The 19,292-nt window shown below is 55.3% G+C and overlaps 1 protein-coding gene across 4 annotated transcripts; it reads right to left on the bottom strand.

The window, feature by feature from the left end:
- Positions 1–14: 14 nt before the first annotated feature.
- LIPE (lipase E, hormone sensitive type) lies at positions 15–17,456 on the bottom strand. 4 transcript variants are annotated; one of them, XM_070398708.1, is made up of 10 exons: positions 17,432–17,456; positions 8,586–9,121; positions 6,427–6,517; positions 6,165–6,310; positions 5,811–5,996; positions 5,314–5,608; positions 4,380–4,607; positions 3,973–4,149; positions 1,035–1,456; positions 15–580 (listed from the first exon to the last, which is right to left on the bottom strand). In XM_070398708.1, the coding sequence occupies exons 2-10, from the start codon at positions 9,099–9,101 to the stop codon at positions 356–358; spliced, it is 2,286 nt and encodes a 761-aa protein (XP_070254809.1). In that variant the 5' UTR covers positions 9,102–9,121; positions 17,432–17,456; the 3' UTR covers positions 15–355. The 4 variants fall into 4 exon arrangements, with proteins under 4 accessions (XP_070254809.1, XP_070254807.1, XP_070254808.1 ...); XM_070398706.1 differs by lacking the exon at positions 17,432–17,456 and adding an exon at positions 16,943–17,205; XM_070398707.1 differs by lacking the exon at positions 17,432–17,456 and adding an exon at positions 11,522–11,624.
- Positions 17,457–19,292: the final 1,836 nt, after the last annotated feature.

The raw sequence follows: 19,292 nt of genomic DNA on the forward strand, positions 1-19,292 counted from the left end.
GCAAGAGGCCAAACTAATTAAGTACTTTTATTTACAAACAAAAACAAACCCACCCGCAGGTAGGGCCAGGCCCCGCCCCAGCACCGGTTGCAGCCGCAGTGGAAGGCAGCGGTGGGGTACAGGTCCAGCTGTGACTGGTCTGCGTGCGCCCCTTCCTTCCGGCCAGGGTTTCACTCCCGGGCCTCCCGCACCGTCCGACTTAAGGCACAGCCCACCCCGCCCCGCGGCCCTCCTCCGGGGCAGATGCAGTACAGTATTCACGAAGAGGCTGCCGAGGCAGGTGGGAACAAGAGGCCTTTAGTGCCGCCCCCCACTCCCCGCCCCCCTGTACCGCGCGGCCTGGCTGGTCCGAGGCTCAGACCGGTGCGGCGGGCGCGGTGGTGCCGGGCGGAGTGAGGACCAGGCGGATGCGCTCCACGCACAGCGCGGCGGCCTGCCGCGTCTCCCGGCACAGCGCCGCCAGGCTCAGGAAGCCGTGCGGCAGGTCCTCCACCACGCGCAGCGTCACAGGCTTGCCCAGGCTGCGCAGCCGCCGCGCGAACATGACGGAGTCGTCTAGCATGGGGTCCAGCGCACATGCCTGCGGGACAGTGGCGGTGAGGGACAGGGACGCGTGTGTGAACCAAGGGTGTGTGTGTGTGTGTGTGTGTGTGTGTGTGTGAGAAACACGTGGACAAGGGGGCAGACAGAGGAGGGAGACATGGGAGGCCAGAGGAGGGAGAGGTGGAGGGATGGTGGGGAGTTGCAGAATGAGTTTAACTGGGCTCCGTGACCTCTGCCGGCTTCTCCTTCCCCCAGGACCCACCGTTTCCTTCTTCCCCTGACGCTCCAAGCCCTGTGGCTGCCCCACAGCCCCATGGTGCCTAGCCAGATTGCAAAAGAAAACTGCAGCCCTGACTCCCTTCCATTCTTCCATTGCCAGGCGTTCCTTCCTTCCTGGGGGCATAGCTGTCCCTTGGGGCCAGGCTACTGACCTCCCCGCTCCCGGGAGCTCTCATCCCACCCACCCTCCTCGCTGCTCATCTGGCACTCACCACGATGTGTACAGGCGGTAGGGTCTGCAGCATGCTCTCAGGTGCCAGCAGTGGTGACATGAAGGGGTTCTTGGCGATGGGCGATGAGTAGATGGGCATCTGAGTGGGGCCTTGGCTGGAGCGCCTCGGGCGGAAGCCCTTAGGGAAAGTGGCACGAATTCCCCGGCCTCTGTCCTCGGGGCTCAGCTCATCTTGGGCCTCAGCCTCCTCTGATGTATCCTCACGCCGGAGTAAGAAGTTGACGTCTGAGGACTTGGAGGGACCAAGTGTCTCCGCCGACAGGGACAGCTCAGAGGTGCCTGATGTCTCGGAGCTGCTCTTGAGACTCAGGTCATGCAGTGTCAGGTTCTTGAGGGAGTCCGTGCCCTGTGGGTCCTCAGGCTGGTCCAGCGCTGCTTCAGACACACTGCGCCGCATGGACTCTGCAGGAGGAGCAGGGTCAGGGCCCGCTGGGGCTGCAGGTTGGCCAGCTGTGTTGGCTGGGTGTGTGGGAGGCTGGCAGGGAAGGTCACAGGAAAGGCAGAGGCCTCTGGAGGAGGAGTTGCATCCTAGGGCTGTGGAGACCTGGAGTGTTCCCCCAAACACCCTCCTTGGGGTGAGGGGTGGGAACTCAGGTGCCCAGGCTGCAACTTCAAGGGAGAGGCAGAAAGAGTTGTGTGGTCCTGGAAGTGGAGCCTTGTTCTAGTGGAGGGGTGTGTGTGTGTGTGTGTGTGGTGACTGGGAAGGTTAAGAGCAAGTCACTTTACCTCTGGGAGTTTCAGTTTCCTCATTTGTACAAAGTGGATAAAAATAATCTTTACCTCATAGGAGGTGCTGAGGATTCAGTGGGATAAGATATTGGATTAAGTCCTGCTGTTTTATTACCAGGCCTGACACCCTGTTCCAGCAGCCTCCTGGCCCAGCAATCTTTTTATGGCTGTTTGACACTGAGGGTATGAATGGATCAAAGTGGAATAAGGCCCGCAGGTCCACATGGCTTTAAAGGAGGCTAAAGAGGGAGCTAAAAAGAGTCTTGGGCCCTAACCGGTTTGGCTCAGTGGATAGAGCGTCGGCCTGTGGACTCAAGGGTCCCAGGTTCGATTCCGGCCAAGGGCATGTACCTGGGTTGCAGGCACATCCCCAGTGGGGAGTGTGCAGGAGGCAGCTGATCCAATGTTTCTCTCTCATCGATGTTTCTAACTCTCTATCCCTCTCCCTTCCTCTCTGTAAAAAATCAATAAAATATATTTAAAAAAAAAAGAGTCTTGGGGCATATTAGATTCCCAGGGATCCCACACCTGTAGCCACATAGATCTACTGCCAAAATGTCCATTATGTTCTTCAGTTTTATCCCTTGCCTTTGAGTGACCACGCAACAAGTACCCAAATGATACTATAGATGTGCTCCTGGCCTATCTTGTGTGCCCACCTTGGCCTCAGGTCCCTTAATTTTATCAGACCCAGGATGCTATTTATCACTAGGGCCAAGACCTATATTTTTCAGTCTTTATAAATCCATGGAGGCAAAATGCAAGATATAAAAATAACTGCATAAGTGCTCTGTGACCCAAGGGTCACTGGAACAGAACTATTGACTAGAGTCATAGAGTCCAGCTAGTCAGGGGTGCTTGCATCCTCTAAGACAGTGGTTCTCAACCTTCCTAATGCTGCGACCCTTTAATACAGTTCCTTATGTTGTGGTGACCCCCAACCATAAAATTATTTTTGTTTTGCTACTTCATAACCATAATTTTGCTACTGTTATGAATCGTAATGTAAATATCTGATATGCAGGATGTATTTCATTGTTACAAATTGAATATAATTAAAGCATAGTGATTAATCACAAAAACAATATGTAATTATATATGTGTTTTCCGATGGTCTTAGGCGACCCCTGTGAAAGGGTCGTTTGACCCCCAAAGGGGTCGCGACCCACAGGTTGAGAACCGCTGCTCTAAGAGCACCTACTGTGTACCAGTAGGTATTTTGCTGGGTGCTTGGAATGAATGGTGCATGCAGTCCTTATGAGGCAGGCACTTCTACTGTAGTCATTTCACAAGGAACAAAGCAAGGCTCACATCACCCAGCAAGTACCTGGTATAGTAGGGAGTTAGACTGGTGGTGTCTGCAGGGGGCTCTAGGGGCTGTACCTGTTACCTTTATCCTATAAGATAAACTCCAGTGCTCAATGGTCCATGTGCCTAAAATGCAAATCCCTTTTGGTTTTGTGTATATTTATTTGCATCCATTTGACTATCCTAAAAACCAAAACTTAATTTAAAATAAAACAACTGGAATAATTTTCTGAGTATTCATATACTTTTGAATATGCATTCCTATTACCCAGAAAATACTGTTGATTTGTGAGAGATAGAAAATGAGTTGAGTTGGTTATGCTTTAAAATCCTTAAAATGTTAAAGGCGAGACAAAATGGATTCCTGGATGGAAGTGACTTTGGGCTGCCTGAGTGTCCTGCCACCCACCCAAGGCTGGGAATCTCCTCCTCTTGCCGAGGTCCATCCAGTTTGCTGATCTCCCTGCCCTAGCCTCCCAGGTTAGCTTCTGCAGCAGGGATATTGCCCCCACGTGCCTCTGTTTAAAGTCTGGAAAGAACCTAAGAGGGCTGACCTCCACCTGAGGGCCCTCCTGGGACATGCCTTCTGAGCATTTACTGAGGGCCCTTTCTGGGAAAGGCTGTTTGGAAAGTTAAACCATATAGTTCCTGGGACTGAGATGACCTGGGGCCAGAAATCCTTGAATTCCCAGGCTGTGGACTGTTGTGGAAAATCAAGGCTTTGTGGTAGGGACCAGGACAGATACAGGGCAGAACCAGGAAGGTGATCTCTGCTTCCTTGAGGGCCTCAGGGCACAGCCTCTTCCACCCTCAGATCTTGTGGTGTGCCAGGCTGTCCCTCCTGGGCATGCTGGATGGGTGTGTGGGGAGGCTTCATTTACCTGCTATGGGCACTGAGTCTCGGGGGGACTTGCGCCCACTCAGCTCCAGGAAGGAGTTGAGCCACGAGGAAGCTCCCAGGCGGAGGTCCCGGAAGAGCAGGGCTGTGTCCCGCTGAACCAGCCCCATCATGCCCAGTGCCTTCTGGTCTGAGTTGGAGGGTTCCTCTGTCTCCCCACCTGCGGAGTGTATGTGGGGGCTGGGTTGGTCTCTTCTCTTTCTGGACCCAGTCTCAACCCCAGAGCTTCAGGAATCTATGCCCCTGGGAACACAGGAATAGCTGATGGCTTCAGTAGGAGTCTTAGATTTTTGTCCTCAGCCCCTCCTCAGACCCAGGAGACTGGGCTCTAGCTCCTGCCCCTGTAGGCCCTGGGCATCCTGACCCCCAGGTCCCAGCGCTGGGCCTTACCAGCATAGGCACTGACACACTTGGACAGCACGCTGAGGGGCAGCAGGGGGTCCATGAGGCTCAGAAGGCGGGAGGGAGAGGCGGTGGGCTGCAGCATTGTGGCTGGATAGGCTGCCATGATGCCGTCTGGCACCCGCACCCCGTAGGCTGCTGCCCGAAGGGAGACGGTGAAGCAGAGGTTCCCGCCTGCACTGTCCCCTGCGAGGCATATCCGCTCGCCTGTTGAGCCTGGTTTGGAGAGGGGCTTGGTCAAGCCTGGCAGGGAGGAATACAGCTCTGGTCCAGGAGCATTGGGCTCTCAGAGCGGGGCTGTGCAAGCCTAAGGTCAGAGCCTGGTAAACAGAGGCAGGGATTTGGACCTATTTGGAGGATAGTAACCAGAGAATCAGGCTGACTCAGGACATGGAGAGGCTTGGAGATCCGGAGGCTGTGAGGAAGCTTGGGAGGCTGGAAGCAAGGTGGGGGTGGGAGTGAGAGGAGAGGGAGGGAGGGGCATCTGAGGCCAGGAAATGGAAGCCAGGGTTCAGGCTGACAAGGGGCCATGGGCTCTGTGGCATGGGCACAGTCCCATCCTGCTCTGTGCCTCCCAAAATGTCGGAAGTGGAATGTCAGAGGAGCTGGAACAATGGGCTGGAGACATGGGGAAACAGGAAGGAAAAGGTCGGAGGAGATAACCACGGGGGAGCTGGGGGGATGGAGTGTCAGGGCTGGAGTGGGGAGGAGGAAGTGGTTGATGGAAAGTTGGGTGAGCAGTGGGACAATGGGAAAGCGCTGAGGCAGAGATGGAGGAGTGGGCAGTGGCGGGCGGCCAGGTGGCAGAGATGGAAGAGGAGGCAGGGGGTGAAGATTGAGGCTTGAGAAACAAGATAGCTCACTCCCCTTCAGTGTGGGCTGGGGCAGGAACAGAGTGGGTGGCAGTGAGGGCTGGGCTCACCGAGCAGGGCGCAGTTCTTGATGGCCCAGCAGTAGGCGTAGAAGCACTCCTCCAGCGCGCGGGGGAAGGGGGCCTCTGGGGCCAGGGAGTAGTCGATGGAGAGGATGGGGACGCCCAGCTCCTGGGCCCAGGTCTTGAGGTAGGGCTCGTGGGACTTGGAAGTCTGGGCCACAAAGCCACCACCGTGGATATGCACGACCAGGTACCGAGAGCGGGGTGCCTGCTGTGGGCGTGGCCAAAGCTCCAGGGTCCGAGGACCCTCAGACTTCACCAGGCTGCTGAGCTCCTCACTGTCCTGGGGGTGAGGGAGGAGGAGGAGGGTGAAGCTGGGGCAGCCTGCCTAGGCCTCCCCCCTCCAAGGGGATGTACTCAGAGAGACAGGAGGGGAGCAGGTGTGAGCACTGAGAGTTGAGACAGCATGGAGGGAAAAAAGAAGGGCATCTGGGTGAGGGTGCCCCTTGCTCTGTACCTGTTCCTGGCTGAGGCAGGGGCCCTACCTGTCCTTCACGAAGGTCATAGGAGATGAGCCTGACGAGGACTGGTGCAGGGCCCATGTGGGCCAAGGGGGGTGGGATGGTGACTGTAAGTTTGGGGTCAGTGGTCAGTGGCATTTCAAAGGCCTCCGGTGGCAGACTGAGCAGGCGGCTTACCCTCACGGTGGCTGATGCCATGTTTGCTAGAGACTGGTGGGAGGAAACAGAAAGGGCACTGGGGATGGGCAGCTTGAGCCCCCAGTTATTCCCTCATGTGCCATCCCTGGGCCTGGAGCCCTGCAGAGACCTGATGTGGTCTCTGGGCCCCTGTGTCCCCTTTTTGTAACAGGTTAGGGCCCTATCAGGCCCCATGCTCACCGATAGCACCTCGATCTCAGTGATATTCCAAAAGGCTTTCCAGAAATGCACATCCAGGTTCTGAGTGATTCGCTCAAACTCAGCCCCACGCAGCTCTGGGTCGATAGCAAAGCGGCCACCGGTGAAGAGGGAGCTGGCGGCCACACCTGGGGGTCGGGAGGGTGTCAGGAGGCCCAGGCAGGTCAGGCTGTAGGGGTAGGGACAGGGAGGGGGACGGGAGGGCAGAGGTGGTGCAGGCAGGGCCCGGCTGGCCAGGACTCACTGAGGCCGGTTTCGTTGCGTTTGTAGTGCTCCCCAAAGGACACCAGCCCGATGGAGAGGGTCTGCAGGAATGGCCTGATGGCGGGCGTGAACTGTGGAGAGATGCTGCTGTCACCCACTGTCCAGGAGAGGGACTAGGGCAGGCAGGAGTGAGGGGCAGATAGTCGTTCAACAAACATTTACTGAGCTCCTACTGTGTGCCAGGCACTGCTCTAGGCACATGCCATATAAAGTCAAGTAATGACTAAAGCTTTTAAAGACAATAGGTGGAGGGGACATAGAATGATGACTAGGGGTTAGGCTACTTAGATGGTCTCCAGGAGGGGACTTGAGGAGGGACCCAAATGAAGTGAGGGAAGGCTGTTCCTTGCAGAGAGCACGGAAAGTGCAAAGGCTTTGAGGCGGGCCTTGCTCAGCGTGGATAAGGAAACCTGGGGCCATTGTGGCTGGAGCAGGGTGACTGGGGGTGGGGAGGGCCAGGGTGAGGTCAGAGAAGCAAAGTGGGTTCACATAGGGCCTGAGAAATTTAGATTTATTCCAGATGTGGGGTGGAGCCACTGGAGAATTGTGAGCTGGGAGTAAGGTGATGTAGGGATTTCCTGAAAGTCAGCGAGGACAGAGATGAGGTGTGGACAGCAATGGGGATTAGTTACAGGTCAACAGGAAGACAGATGGGAGATGCTCAAAGATAGGGCCAGAGATCTTGAGGCAGAAAGACAGCCAAAGGGGAGACAGTACCTGAGAGAGAAGCCAGGCAGCTTAGGGAAGACAGAGGATGGGGAGACAAGATCAGAGGGAAAAAGCCACAGGAGGTGGGCACAGGGCCAGCAGGCTTCTTCTGTTCATTCAGCAAATACTGAGCGTGAGGCACTGGGCTGGAGCAGGGGCTGAGCAAGACCCAGACAAGGGAGACCTCTGCTCTCTTGGGGCTGACATTTTAAAGGGGGAGGCTGTCCTGCAACAGTTGGGCCGTCAGAGTAGCTGCCAGGCTTGGCCCTCCCCCTGGCTGGGGGCCCAGTAGGCCAGAGAGCACAGGGGTGCCTGGCCACTGTGGCTGGTTGCTGGCTCAAGTGGCCCTAGGATCTCTCTCCCGTGACTTGAAGGTCATGGCCAGTACATAGGGAGGAGCTGGCTGGCCCAGCTGGGCTGATCAATATTTGTGGGTTCAGCTTAGGTGAGGGGGAGTTTCCAGGAACACCCAGGCTGGGTCACTGAAGAAGGGCTGCCCCACAGGGAAATGGGGAATGGTGGGTGGGATAGAGACTGAGAAGCTGCTAACCTCAGCTATCACCTAAGTGGGGGGAGGCCATGAGAGGGTCTGAAAGGGGCTATAGATACTCCTGGTGAGGTTCCCTGATGTGGCTGGGGGACTAGGGGATCTGGCACTGACCCCAGCGAGGGGCAACTGGGTCTCTGCTCTGAGCCTGGTGCCCCAAGAGTCCCCCGATTCTCTGAGTCCACAAACTACTTTTCCTATGAATTGGAAGGCCTCCTTGTTGCCTCCCTGTTAGTGCTGAGATGAGCTGTGTCTCCCTGAGAGTGGTTTGGGGTGAGCAGAGGGTAGAAGGCCTGCAGTGGGCAGAAGTCAAGGTCCTAGTTCAGGGAGGAGAGGGGTTGAGACCAGGTTTTCCTGTCACCAACTTAGACTGCTCCTTGGCCCTACCCTACCCTAAGCCTGAAAATCCCGATTTTACAGCTCCTCAGGTGAGTCCAAAAGTCCAGACAGACCTGGGTACAGTTGAACCTCTGTAAAATGGGGTTCACACCCCTCCTCTTCCCTTCCAGGCATCCAGCGGTGCACTTACAAATGGGCCTTTGAGAACAATACTGACTATCCTCTTGGGGGTCTCAAATGATCTCGGGGGCCAGAGAGGTAACATAAAAGAGTGAATGGATCTCCTGAGTATAGGACCATGGAGAACAGTGGGGAACCTGGTGCAAAAGCTATGCAAATGAAAGATTTCTTGCGACATGGTGGATGCAGCCTGGGGGCCACATGTTTGAGGTCCTGGTGTAGCTCTGTCTAGGCCCAGACAGCTTCCCTTTCTGTTTCCGCAGTTTTCTGAACCCATGACCCCTGTGGTTATTCTACACTATTGGGCCAGATGAGGGGCCACCAGATGCCTTCACTGTGGGTCCAGGGTAGGGCAGGGGGCTCACCTGGAAGCCCAGGCAGCGGCCGTAGAAACAGCCCTTGTGCAGGGTGACATACTCGCGCAGGAAGTCTGTGGTGAGTCCTTCGTCGCCCTCGAAGAAGAGTCCCCCTGGCCGGTTGGTGGCCAGCAGGCGCTGGGCGTAGTAGGTCAGAGCTCGGAGCTGGGTGAGGGCGGCCAGGTAGGCCTCGAGTTCAGCCAGGTTGTGGCTGGTACGGAAGAAGATGCTGCGGCGGTTGGAGGCCACGTAGCGTGATTTGTGCAGCAGGTGCGCCATGCAGCAGCGGGCTGTGTGCACCAGGCTGCGGTACCCATTGGCCGGTGTTTCTGCATCCAGGTCAAAGAGGTGTGCCACACCCAGCAGGCGGCCCAGGGCTGGCTCCAGCCCCAGCGCCTGCTCCCGAACACCTGCAAAGACACTTGACAGCCGCCGTGCTGTTTCCCCAGGGCCCTGGCTGGAGAAGAAGGCCATGTTGTCCTCCGCCAGAGTCACCAGCGACTGTGTCATCGTGCGTAAGTCCATGTTGTGTATGAGCTGCAAGGCTGGGGGCAGTGGAGAGGCTCATTAAGCAGGGTTGGATCACACCTTGCTCAGCTGGGCCCTGGGCTCCAGGAGTCCAGGCTCTATCCCCTTCCTCCCTCAGATTCACACATCAGAATCCAACCTCCTCCTTTAGGCCCAACAGTGGAGCCTACGTACCCAGATCTTTTCCTCCTCAGGAGCCAGGAGTGCAGACCCTCAGCCTGTCCTTCCTCAGGTGTCCCTGCTCTCTCCTATTGGTTCCTTTGCTCCAGTATCTCCTACACCCTAGAGCCTTCCTACCCCTTGTTTTCTTTCAAGGACCTAAGAGTTCAGGCATCTGTCTCCATTTACTGTTCTTGGCCCAGGACTCCTTCTAGGTTGTCTGGACTCCAGCTGGTCCTCTCTCAGGACCCAGATGTTAGGCCCTCGTCCTACCTCCTCAGGCCCAAGGCATTGCCCACAGGCTCTTCCCCTCCACCAGTATTTTGGAGAGTTTCTCTCTCAGCCCACCCATTCCCATTCACCTGGTGGTGTTCTAGGACCCTGGTCCCAAGCCCAATTCTCTTCCTGAACCAAGGAGTTCAGCATTATAGCCTTACTTAAAACTGAAGAGTCATTCTTGCCCCTTCCTGGCCCCTTAAGTCTGGCTGTGGAACCCCCTCCAAACTCCAGCTCCCTTCCTGTTCCTCTGTGCAGTTCCAAAACTCCATCTCACTCCTCTCCCAACTTGGACGCTCTGGCCTTTGGGCCTGTCCACTCCGCTTAGATTGAATGGGCCCGCTCTGCTCTTCTGCCTGGAATAATAGTACTCACACTCATCGCTATCGTTGACCTTGAGTTCACTCTGTGCCAGATCCTGTGTCAAGAGCATTGTGTGTGTTTTTGTTCATTTGCTCTTGTTAACTCTCTGTGACACAGACAGCCTCAGTTTACGTTTCAGCTATTAGTGGTAGCATCCCATTATACAGGAGAGGAAACTGAGGCTCAGAGGTGTTAAGGAGCTGAAGGTGGCATTAAAAATGATAGAGCCCCAGCTGGTTTGACTCAATGGATAGAGCATCGGCCTGCAGACTGAAGGGTCCCGGGTTCAATTCCGGTCAAGGGCACATGTCCCAGTTGCGGGTTCAATCCCCAGTAGGGGGCGTGCAGGAGGCAGCCAATCAATGATTCACTCTCATCATTGATGTTCCTCTCTCTTCCTCTCTGAAACCAATAAAAATATATTTTTAAAAAAATGGTAGATCCCTGGCCGGTTTTGCTTAGTGGTTTGAGTGTTGGGTTGTGGACTGAGGGTCCAAGGTTCAATTCTCAGTCAAGGGCACTCAGAGGACCATAAGAACTGCTTCACGCAGGCAGTTTGAAAATAAAGTTCCAGAGAAACAAAACCTATTTCAGGAGGACAATGGAATTCCAGTGCATCTAAAGGATGGGGTAGCTGATGCCTTCCTGTATAGAGCTACCATGATTCTTACAGTTGGTAGAACAACTTATGCCATATATCAGCTGGCTATAGCTTCACTTCCCAAGAAGCGGGTTTGACTTTAGTTATCCTCCCAGCAATCAGGTGGTTCAATTTCATTCAGTAAGCTGAGAAATAACTGAGTTTTCCTTTAGGGATCAATATTTATTGACTTGTACTAACTGCAACCAATAAAGCAGTCTTTAACATGAAAAAAAAAATGGTGGAGCACCCTGGCCAGATAGCTCAGTTGGTTTAGAGCAGTGGTCGGCAAACTTCGGCTTGCGAGCCACATGCGGCTCTTTGGCCCCTTGAGTGTGGCTCTTCCACAAAATACCACGTGCGGGTGCGCACGTACAGTGCGATTGAAACTTCGTGGCCCATGCGCAGAAGTCGGTATTTTGTGAAAGAGCTACACTCAAGGGGCCAAAGAGCTGCATGTGGCTCGCGAGCCACAGTTTGCCGACCACTGGTTTAGAGCATCATCCCGATATGCCACGATTGCAGGTTCGATTCCCCGGTCAGGCACACACAAGAAGCAACCAATGAATGCATAAATAAGTGAGCAACAAATCGAATTTCTATCTCTCCCTTCCTTTCTCTCTAAAAAACAAACAAAACCCAACCAACCAAACAAAAAACAGACATATATAAAAGGGGTGGAGCAGAATTCAAACCGAGATCCAGAGCCATGTCTCCCTCCCGGTGCTCTGGAGGCTGGGCCTCTAGCTCTGGCCCGCAGAAACTGACCCTCCTCACAATTGAGGGTCCCCCTTGATGGGGATGCCCTCTGCTCCAGAGACTCTTCCCTCCTGCAGCCCACCCAGCACCTTGCCTGGCTCCTGTGTTGATGGCCCCCTGCTCCTCCCAGGTGTCTCCTCTCCCTTCCAGGCCCTCGGGTTTGCCAGTGGCCATTCCTCTCTCAGGGCCATTCCTGTCTCTCAGCTGGCTGTGCACTCACCCTTCTAGGCCTCTTCAGAGCTTCTCCGAGACTAGGACTGCTGGACTGTGGGACTGTGGCTTGTGCCAGTAGCAGCCTGGGGCGATAAACCCGGGGAGGGGCCCAGCCTGCCCAGGGTGTGGCCACCAATCCACCTCCCAACCCACAAGGGACAGTGAGAACCACGTGCTGTAAACAGAGCATGGAGCCCAACTCCCTGCCCCCCTGTCAGCTCCCAGCTCCAGTTTAATTCTGCTTTAGAACCTCCAGGAGTACCCAGCCCCCCTCCTCCCTCAGACCCAGGAGTCCAGGCCCCTAGCTCTCTCCTCCCTCAGACCAGGAATCCAGGCCCCCAGTCCCCTTTGGACCCAGTTGTCTTAGCCCTAGTCCTGAACAAACTGTCCCCTCTCACCCAGCCAGGCTGCCCTCCCTCTCCAGGGTGGATTCAGGGAGCAAAGGCCCCATGATCTCAGCTCCTGCCACTCCCATCCCCCCAGGCTGGCCCTGGCAGAGCCAGCCCCAGCTGCTGGGGAAAGAGAGGGTAGCCAGCCCTGCCTGACCCTCCAGGGAGGACAAAGGCAGATTATAGGTATTTCCAAGCCTAGCTAGGGGCCTGAGCCACAGGTCCTATTGTGTGGTGTTCTCACACTGGCATCCTGTACCTGCCAATTAGCCTTCACAGCACATCCTGCTGTGACTGTGCTGTCTACCTCACATGTGGGGAAAGCAAGGCTGAGGGACACATGCTCCTTGCCTGGCCAGCTCTTTCTTTCTTGCCCTTCAAGAAAGAGCTTGTCATCTCCTTGAAGAAGCATTCCCTAACTGCTCATCTCTAAAGGAGATAAGCCACCCAGCACTATTTTCTGCCAACATACTTAAATTGTTCTTCCTAGAACTTTACACATTTGCAATTATACATTTGTTTGTTTACATGTGTATTATTTCTCTCCCCCCAGGGGCAGAACTGGGATTTAGAGCTGTGAAGTTTATAAGAACTATGAAGCTTACATGTGTGGAAGTGGGGCTATTTAGGTAAAGGAATATAAAATCACAAATACAAAATCAGTTACAGGATCTTGGAAGGGAATAGTGCAAATGAGGCCCTGAAGTCTCAGTGTCATTGGCTTGGCTGGAGGTGAATCCTGTCTCTCCCCCTAAAATACCCATCCCCATGAGGGCAGGCCCATCAGGGGGCCTAACACACAGTACAGGGGTCCTCAAACTACGGCCCGCTGGCCACATGCAAATACAAATATTGTATTTGTTCCCGTTTTGTTTTTTTACTTCAAAATAAGATATGTGCAGTGTGCATAGGAATTTGTTCATAGTTTTTTTTTAAACTATAGTCCGGCCCTCCAACGGTCTGAGGGACAGTGAACTGGCCCCCTGTTTAAAAAGTTTGAGGACCCCTGACATAGTAGGTGCCCAGCAAATATTTGAAGAAGGAAGAAAAGCCCGAAGAGTCACAGTGGAATGGAGAAGGGGCTGGGTGGGAACTTGGGAGATGACCACCCCTCCCCAGGGCAGACAAAAGATGGACAGACAGAGGCCTCTGGAGGCGACTCTAAGCTTGGTGGCTGTGACAATGGAACACTGGCCCAAACCACTCACCAGGTGATCCTGGATGAGCCAGGTTTCTCATCTGGAAACTGCACTTGGCCATCCTGCCTGCCCCTGGGCAGCCTTTTCTACAGCTGTCTGTTTGGTGGTTCACACGTGGCCTCACCAAGGTGTGTACTGGGTCATTTTCCTCTGTGGTACCAAATGCTAGCATACTAATTAATTGACTATTTATGTGTTTGCTTTTTGTCTCCCTCATCAGTTTATAGGCTCCCTGATGGCAGGGACTTTGTTTTATTGCTGTACCTGAACCCCTTGCACAGTGCCTGGAGCATGGCCAGCATGTGGTATTTATTGCCTAATAGACTGTGGTTTCCCACTTTATAAACCACTGTTATTTACTGCCCTCCGTGCGGTAGGGCTCTTTATTGAAGATGAGGACAGAGGAGACTGGACCGAACAGTGACTTGCACAAAGCATTGGGGAATAGGCCTTCATGATTCTAGGGCTCTGCCCTTCGCCCTGGTCTAGGCAGCTCCCTGGGGGCTAGGCTGGGTGGAGCTGGCAGGAAGGGATGTTGAGATTGCCAGAAACTCGCCAAGAATCCCAGGCAGAGGGCACTGGGGCAGGGGCAGGCCCACCAGGGCCATGGGCGAGGACTGGGACAGAGGTAGGGCTGAAGGGTCCCGTTGTCTGGGCACCAGCCCTTTGCCCTAGAGAGCCACTGGGCAGCTGAATCAGGCCTGGATTTTGGCCCCTGGGGACTGAGCAAGGCAATGGGGGAAAGAAGTTGGGGGGAGGATGGAGGAAGGGCGAGGTCTGGGGCCTGGGAAGAGTAAGGGGTTCTGCATGGGAGATGCCTGGGTACAGGTGAAGAAGGGGGGCCAGTGAGTGTAGCCAGTTCCCCGAGTGTTCCCACCAGAGTAAACTGTACTCTAAGGACTGACTGTAGTGTGCCAGGCACTGATCTCTTTATGTGCTTTATGTGAAGTAACTCATCTTATCCTCCCCAGGATGCATGAGGTAAAGACTATTATCACCCCTTTTGGCAGATGAGAAACCAGACCCAGAGAGGTGATGTGCTGCCCAAGGTCACAGAACCAGCAAGGATGGTGGATCTGAGTGTTGTTCCTTCTCTCTGTCATGTCTCAGCTGTGTGCTTTCTGGGTGGTCAGGTGTGAGTGTGTCTGAGGTTCACATGTATGTATGTACACATAGGTTCGGGTCATGGCCATTATATGTGTTTGTGGGTGGGGGTGTTGACATTTTTTCTCAATCTGTGCGTTTTCGTTTCTTGGCATATCTGAAGGCATGTTTTTATGCATGTGTCACAGTCTACGTGTGTTTTTCTCAGCCTGTGAGAGAGACTGTGTGGGCATGTGTATGTATGAATATGGATATATATAGATATTTGTGCATATCCGTGTGTGTGTGTGTGTGTGTGTGTGTGTGTGTGTGTGTGTGGTGTAAGCATCACTCCCCATTTGCTAAAGCCAGAATCCAGGGAATCATCCTGACCATCTCCTCTCCCCATCTAATCCATCATGAAGTCCTGTCCACCCTGCCCTCTAGAAACCTCTGGAACCCGATCCTTTTCCCACCCCCCTGCTCCCATATCTGGATAACTGTAACTCATTACAGTCTCTGATTTTGCCCCTTTCAATCTTTGCTCCACATAGCAGCAAGAGGCTCTTTCTAAAACACACTCCCAACTCTCAACAGCCCAACCCCTCCTCTCAGGAAAAAGCCCCACATCCTGGACATGGTCTCCTAAATTAGAGACCCTCTGGGACCCATGTCCGCCCAGCCTTTCTTCTTCCTCTCCCTCGATGAGTGACCTCTGTGCTGTAATGTGCTGCTTTCTTGGGCCTCAGGGCTTCTGCCCATTCTGTCCCCTCTGTCCTCCCTGACCCCCTTGCCCAAGCAGCCAACCATGGGTCCAAAGCCACCTTCTTGGGAAGCCTTCCTCTTACATTATCTCAGGAATTTCCCTCTTGTATACATCGTAGTTTATAATTATATCTGGTTTGTGAGATTATTTGATTAATGTCTGCATCTACAGCTCCAATGTGTCTGTCCTTGCCACCAAGAGCCCAGCCCTGGCCTAAATAAGTGTTCAGTGAATGTCTGATGAACGAATTTGTGTGAATTAAGGTTGGGACACACAGCAATTTTGAGCTCACACACTCCCTGCCCTCAGGAGGCTGGGGGCAGCTATCTCTTTGACCTCACTGGCCAGGTAAGAAAACCCAGGTGACCTTGTTCCCTCAGAGTCTCAGTGTCATCATTTGGGAAATAAGGTGATCATAATGACACTATTGTCATCAGGTTACTGGCAAGATCAAATTGATGACTAGGACTGCACCAGCCAGCCTGGATGCCCTTGGGGCAAGGGGTGGGGAAATGATTCACCCAACTGAGACCTGGCACCAGGGCAGGACCTCAGGAAATGAGAGGCAAATCTCAGAGCTTGGGGGAATGAACCTTGGTGAGTAGGCGGGCCCATGGATTTGTGAGGACTGGCTCAGCCCTGTGCAGGAAGTCCTGCCCAAGAGGATTCTGACTCCTCATGACAATCCCAAGTGCAACACGATGATTATTGTCCCAGTGTTACAGTTCACGCATTCCTTTACTTATTAATTCAATAAATATTTAAGTGTCTATGTGCCTGGCATAGCAGGCTCTGGAAATGCAGGGTAAACAAGGCAGACACAAACCCACTCTTAGGGAGCCTGCTTGTCTAATGGGGGGTAACTGTATTCATTCAAACCTCACCACAGCCCTACAAGTCAGGCACTCTTATCGTATCCATTTTATCGCTCAAAAAGTTGAGGCAGCGAAGGAAGGAGCCTGTTGCCCAGTGTACCACAGGTTATAGCCTGAAGAACCTGGTCTCCAGTGCCCATGTACTTAACCAAAGTCTGTACTGACTGCCTCTGGGCACTCTGCCCTGCTTGTGATGCTGTTTTGCTATGTGACAGTCAATGCCCTCGGGCAACAGTCTGAGCCTGTCTGAGCCTGCATGTGCAGCTGGAGCCAATTCCAGCTCTATCCTTGACAGGGATGTGCAATGCAGAGTTTGGGGTCTCTGGGGCCCAGGGGCTAAGCCAGTTTCTTGTCTGCACAGGAACTTTCCACAGGCCCTCATTTGGATTGACAAATATTCAAAACTGAGCAAGGAATTACTGCCAGCCCCTGCCCACCTCCGTTGGACTGTCTTTCAGTTAATAATGTGGCACCCTAGGAACCCGGGCGACAGACCTCCCCTCTCCTGAGGGAGAGCGTGGCAGTCAGAAACCAACCCAGGAACCCCTCGTCCTAGAAGGAGTGGGGGCCCGGAAGTCAGGCCCCAGGGAAGGGGGGCTGAAGCAAACAGGTGACCTGACAGGAAATGGCGGGGCTGAATGAAGGCTGGGAGTACCGGTCTGGCATTTCCCTCTCTGGGGCACCTTTCCTCCTACCTTTCTCTGACTCACTCCTCAACTTCCTCTTTGGGCAACAGCTTATAAACTTCTTCCCTACTATCCTCTCAGGAGTGCCCGAGACCTGAGAACCGGGCGCTCCGACCATTTCCCAGGTGGGAAACACTGAGGGCAGGAGTTGCCCACGGCCACACAGCGAGTGCGGAGCCAGAGCCGGAACTCTGGCCCAGAAGACTCGCATTCAGGACTCTCCTCCCATGACAGCAGCGGAGCGTCCGGCAGTCTCTACGCTGGGGGTACAGTCCGCTCCCAGCATCGCCGCGTTCCCCCGCAGAGCGGCAATGGGCCAGTCCATGGACTCCCCTACTTCTCGAGCCGGTGGGTCAGTCCACTCAGTCCCCAGTCCCCCGCAGGATGTCCAAGGTTCCTTCCGGGCTGTTGCCGGCCCCCGCGTGCTCACCTTTGGCCTTGATTTTTCGCCATCGCCGGCGGCTTTGCCTCTTGGATCTCTCTTTGTCTTTCTTCGAGGCCCGGTCCCCAGGGGCCTCGGCGGGTCCCTCTTTCCCGGCTGACTCCATCAATTCTCCTCAGTTCCCCACGGGGACCAATTCCAAGCCCCACGCCCCGCCCCGAGTGCCAATCCTGTTAACACAACACCGCCGGGCCCCCATACCACCCAATCCTGGCCTTGCTCCGCTCGGGATCCCGCCCCCTGGACTATCCGGGCCTCACCCCACCGCCGGGCCCCGCCCCCGGCTGCCGGGACCTAAGGATTGGCCCCGCCCCCTCATACGCATCAAGGACCCGCGACCGGCAAAAAATGCAGCCCTGGAGGCGGCGCAGAGCGTCCTTCTTCAGTCGGGACTAGTGGGGAGTCGCACGGTTTCTCCCTAGCGCGGAAGCCTCGGTCGGATCACATGCTGGTTCTCAGCCTTGTCCGCCCACTCACCTTCCCATGTGGGGATCCCTTAGAACGCCACCCGGCCCGCACGCTGGCGAGGCGCCGCGGAGCCGCCCCTTGAGGACAGGGGGCGGGCCAGGTCCTCGGGCGATTCAAAGTCGGGGCGGGCGCCAGCGCTGGAGGCGGGCTCTGCCTGCGAGCCATTGGAGGAGGAAGCCCTTCTCCCCGCCCCCTGCCTGCTAGTTCTCTCATTGCTCGGTTTCTCGCGGTTCCTTTCTTTACCTTCTCCCTCAAGAATGACAGGGAGAGGCAAGGAGAATACTAGGCGCCTGCGTAGTAGCCCCAAGAGCTGGCCAGGGGCAGGGAGGGGCGGCGGTAGGAGAGGCGCGCGCCCGGGAAAAGGCGGGAAACGGTGGAGGCTCGAGGCTCGCGCATGTGCACACGTTCAACGGCGCTTGGCTTCAGGGGCGGCGGCCTGGTCGCTCCGGCGGTTTGGGGGCCTAGAGACACAACCCTTCACCTCAGCACCGGAAAAACGCCTGGCACCCTCTCTCCCTCTCTTTCCATCCACCCCTCCATCCCCCCCTTCCCAACGCCTACCGCCAGCCTTGGCACCGACACCAATGACCTTCTCATCCCTGAGAGGGTCGGGCCAGCCCCTTCGGCGGGGAGGCCTCTGGGCTGGGTCAGCGGTGCCGGTGCCGGTGCCGGCCCTCGGCTTCTTGAGTGGAGCTGCAAGCTTCCCCCCTTCCGACTACTTCAACAAGCAACCCTTCATTCCAGGGAGAACACTTGATGCCTGCTTCTGCCTGGCAGGGCTTTGGAGCCTAGAGAATGGGGATGGGAGCTAGACCCCCCTCCCCGCACTGCTTCAGAGGAGGGGAGGGAGGGCAGGCAGCCATCACCCCACCTCCCACTCCCCCCAGCTCTGCCTTCCTCCAGCCCCGCCCTTGTCTGGGACTTGGCAGACCCCAGCTCCTCTCCTAGGCTCTCCCTTCCAGAACACACCCCATAAGGCCTTCAGGCCTGGCTGGACTGGGACTTCTGTGGGGGGCCAGCCTGGGAGGAGAGCAGGTGTCCTGCTGCGGAGGGAAGACCGGGCAGCTCAAGGATGGCTAAGGCACAGACGTGGGCCGAGTGGGATGGACACTCCCTGAGGTTAGTAAGGGGCCCCCTCAGCCTGTGTCTCTGGATCACACTCCAGCGTCTGCCGCCGAATTGCGCTTCAGTGGGTTTGGGGAGGGATGGATGAATACACCAGGCTTCCCTGTTGCTCTGGCCCCTGGCTCAGAACTTCTCACACTTCGATTTACCCCAAATCCTTCGAAGGAAGGCAGCCTCGTTGGCTTTGAATCCTGGGCGGGCCACTTCCCACTGCCCCCCTCGTGTCAGATCCTTCACGTCTCAAGGCCTCGGCTTCCTCATCTATCAAATGGGGCTGTTGATCTTTGTTTCACAGAACCTTTGAGGGATCACCTGAGCTGACCTGAGAGAGGCAGCTCTCGGTACTTCTTCTATTTTAAGTTAAAGGGTAAAGGAAGGACGCGTGGAGCTTGGGAGTGAGGAAGCTAATGGTGACGTGCCCGGGGAGGGGGCCAGGGGAGGGAGAGGCACTGGCTTGCTCCCGGGATGGAGGGTCTCAGCATTTCATGATGAATGAATAGCCATCCCTGGGAGACCCCGTTCCTCCAAGCCCAACTCACCCGTGTCCCAGGAGTGTCTGTGGTTCTGGTTGCTGGTTTTCGTCTCTTGGGCTGATGTCCCACCAGAACCTGACATCTCTTCATCACCAGGCTTCTCCTTGAGGTCCAGCTTCATCCCCTGGGCTGTGGTTCCATCCTTCATGGCTGGTGAGTCCATCTCGAACGGATACCCCGGATCTGATTCTGAGTCAAAATCTGTGATCCAC

The sequence above is a fragment of the Myotis yumanensis genome, unplaced genomic scaffold, assembly GCF_028538775.1.
Source record: "Myotis yumanensis isolate MYYU_CA2020_CCGP unplaced genomic scaffold, mMyoYum1.0.hap1 SCAF_18, whole genome shotgun sequence".
NCBI lineage: Eukaryota > Metazoa > Chordata > Mammalia > Chiroptera > Vespertilionidae > Myotis > Myotis yumanensis.

What these genes read in the sequence shown, in the direction of transcription:
- LIPE (XM_070398706.1), bottom strand. Translation starts at nt 17,060, where the DNA reads ATGGAGTCAGCCGGGAAAGAGGGACCCGCCGAGGCCCCTGGGGACCGG. An exon ending in ATGACCTTCGTGAAGGACAG is followed by an intron (nt 5,609 to 5,810) that starts GTAGGGCCCCTG and finishes CCTCACCCCCAG; the next exon opens with GACAGTGAGGAGCTCAGCAG. An exon ending in TACCGCCTGTACACATCGTG is followed by an intron (nt 581 to 1,034) that starts GTGAGTGCCAGA and finishes ACTGTCCCGCAG; the next exon opens with GCATGTGCGCTGGACCCCAT.